Source organism: Ciconia boyciana, chromosome 5, assembly GCF_034638445.1.
Source record: "Ciconia boyciana chromosome 5, ASM3463844v1, whole genome shotgun sequence".
Classification (NCBI taxonomy): Eukaryota; Metazoa; Chordata; class Aves; order Ciconiiformes; family Ciconiidae; genus Ciconia; species Ciconia boyciana.
In genome coordinates this window covers 31,128,979-31,131,315 of record NC_132938.1, presented here as the reverse complement: position 1 = coordinate 31,131,315, position 2,337 = coordinate 31,128,979, and the positions used below count along the sequence as shown (strand labels likewise).

Below are 2,337 nucleotides of genomic sequence, written 5' to 3'. Positions count from 1 at the left end.
CGGTGCCGCCGGGCGAGCGGGAGGGAGAAAGCTGTCAGCCGCGGCGAGGGAGTGCGCTGGCTCCGGCTGTAAAGGAGCACAAAGCTGCTCGGCTCAGAAAAGCGGCTTCATTTGCATTCCGCTCGGCCGGAGCGGGGTCCCCCACCCTCCTCCGCCCCCCAGCCGGCCCGAGTCACAGGGGAACAGAGAACGTACTCGGGTTAGTAGGCGATGGCATTTATTTCTAGTCTTTACGGAGGTCTGACACATGTACACCGACGCTTTCACCGTACAAAGGACTGCCAAGAAACGCACCCTGCCCCAGCCGGCCCACCTTCGCTGCCTGGACCAGGCTGGCACTTGCGGGGGGGGTAGAAGAAAAAAAAATTAAATTCTCGTCTGGTCTCATTTATTTAAATAAATATAAATAGAACATTTATATAAAACTATTCACAAACAAACCGCCGTCCCAAACCCAAACGACCCATCTTTATTTCTTTCCTTATTTTTGTTAAGAAGTCCGTCCAGGAGGTTCTCAGCCCTACAGGTTTTTGTTTGCGTTTCAGTTCTTTAATGTGTCGTCTTTCGGTTCCAAATATGGGGTTTTTTTTCTTTAAACTGCCTGGGGAGAAGGCGGGGGGAGGCCCCTGGGCCGTGCGAGCCCAGTCCCGTGTCACAGGTTAGGAAGAGCAGGTGCCCGCTCCTGGGGTTACATAAATAACGTTTTAGTGGAACTCTCACGACTAAAACATTTACATTCCAAAAATATATTTCTCTCTCTCTCTCTATTACTGCGAAGGGGTGAAAATGAACCTGCCGGCCGGCGAGGGCCAGCCCGCTCCAGTTCGGCGGGCTGCTGTCCGCGGGGCAGCGGTGCCAGGTGAGCCGCCGTGCCGCCGCCCCGCTCCGGGCTGGGAGCCGGCGGCGGGAGCGGAGCTCCGGGCCGGGCTCATAACGGGGAGATCTCTTTATCCTCGGTAGCCGACGAGGGGGATAGAGACTCTTCGTCCTCCGACCTGGGGTAATGCCCCTGGCTGGTGCTGCACTTGCAGCCCCCGTGCGAGTTTCGCTGGGTGCCTTTGCCTTCTTTCTTGTGCTTCACCCTCCTGTTTTGGAACCAGATTTTCACTTGCTTCTCGGACAGGTTCAGGTAGGTGGCTATCTCGATCCTCCGCAGCCGGGACAGGTACATGTTGGAGGAGAATTCCCTCTCCAGCTCCAAGAGCTGGGTGCTGGTGAAAGCTGTCCTCATCCTCTTCCCGTTTTGAATTTGGCTGGAGTCGGACCCTCCTGGACGGGAGAGAAGCGAGAACTTCAGTGGGGCGGGGGAAAGGGAAGAAGAAAGAAAAAAAACCGAGAGAGAGAAAAGACCTTCTCCCGCGGCTTTCCGCCCCGGGGCACCCTCGGGGGAGACCCCCTTGTCCCGCTGCCCCCCTCCCCGGCGGCCGCAGGGCTCCTACCCATGCCGAGGCAGTGGAACCTCCGGGGGTCGCTGACGCTGTAGGTGGCGGCGGCGCAGGCAGGTGGGTGATGCGCCGGGTGCCCCAGGGCGGCGGCGGCGGCGGCGGCGGCGGCGGCGGGCACGGAGGCGGCGGGCGGCGGGTGCTGCGGCGGGTGGTGAGCGTGGCCGGCCCGCGGGCAGCACTGGGCCTCGCCGGCGGCGGCGGGGAACTGGCTCTTGAGCAGGGGGATGGCCCCGCCGCCGCCGCCGCCGCCGCCGCCGCCGCCGCCGCCGCGGGAGGAGTGCAGGTGCGAGGTGACGCAGAGCGGGCAGACGCAGAAGGCGCCGCTCTTGCGGGACGGGCAGCCCGGGCCCGACACCGACATGACGAGGGGGGAAGGCATGCTGAGAGGGATGAAGAAGTCCTGGCCGTGGTGGTGCTCGGGCAGGGACGGAGCCGGCCTCGAGGAGTCCTTGATGATCAAGGAGTCGACGTAGAAAGAGCGGGACATTTCGGAGGGCTGCCGAAGCCGGGGGCGGCTCTCCCAAAGTCGGGTTTTTTCCTGCTCGGCCAAGTTGCCACTGAAGTCCTGGCGAGGCGAGAAGGTGCTTATGTTCGAGAGCTGAACAAAAGGGTCCCTGGAGAGGGCTGGTCTTAAAGTCCCCCCGCCTGGATCCCCTGCGCCGGGGTTTTATATCAACTATTTAAACACGTGATGGCTGAAAGCCTCGCAGATCTAAATCTCCCCGGCTTCCCAGGCCGGCAGGAGAGGCTGCCGGGGGGGGGGGGGAGGCAAAGCGGGGGGGCCCCAAAGCGTGCGTGCTCCCTCGCTGCCCGATGACTTCAGTCCTCCGCCTCCGCCCCAGATAAATTATAGGAGCGGGGAAGCCGGGGAGGGGGCGGCCGCCCCGGGCTG

At 62.3% G+C, this 2,337-nt stretch overlaps 1 protein-coding gene across 1 annotated transcript; it reads right to left on the bottom strand.

Annotated features, from left to right (window-relative positions):
* Positions 1 to 928: 928 nt before the first annotated feature.
* GSX2 (GS homeobox 2) lies at positions 929 to 1,932 on the bottom strand. Its single transcript, XM_072862824.1, has 2 exons — positions 1,440 to 1,932; positions 929 to 1,269 (listed from the first exon to the last, which is right to left on the bottom strand). Exons 1-2 carry the CDS (start codon positions 1,930 to 1,932, stop codon positions 929 to 931), a joined length of 834 nt encoding a protein of 277 aa, XP_072718925.1.
* Positions 1,933 to 2,337: the final 405 nt, after the last annotated feature.

Excerpts from the sequence above, each read along its gene's own strand:
- GSX2 (XM_072862824.1), bottom strand. The coding sequence starts at position 1,932 with ATGTCCCGCTCTTTCTACGTCGACTCCTTGATCATCAAGGACTCCTCG. Across the intron at positions 1,270-1,439 it reads GTTCCACTGCCTCGGCATGG|GAGGGTCCGACTCCAGCCAA; the intron begins GTAGGAGCCCTG and ends TCTCCCGTCCAG.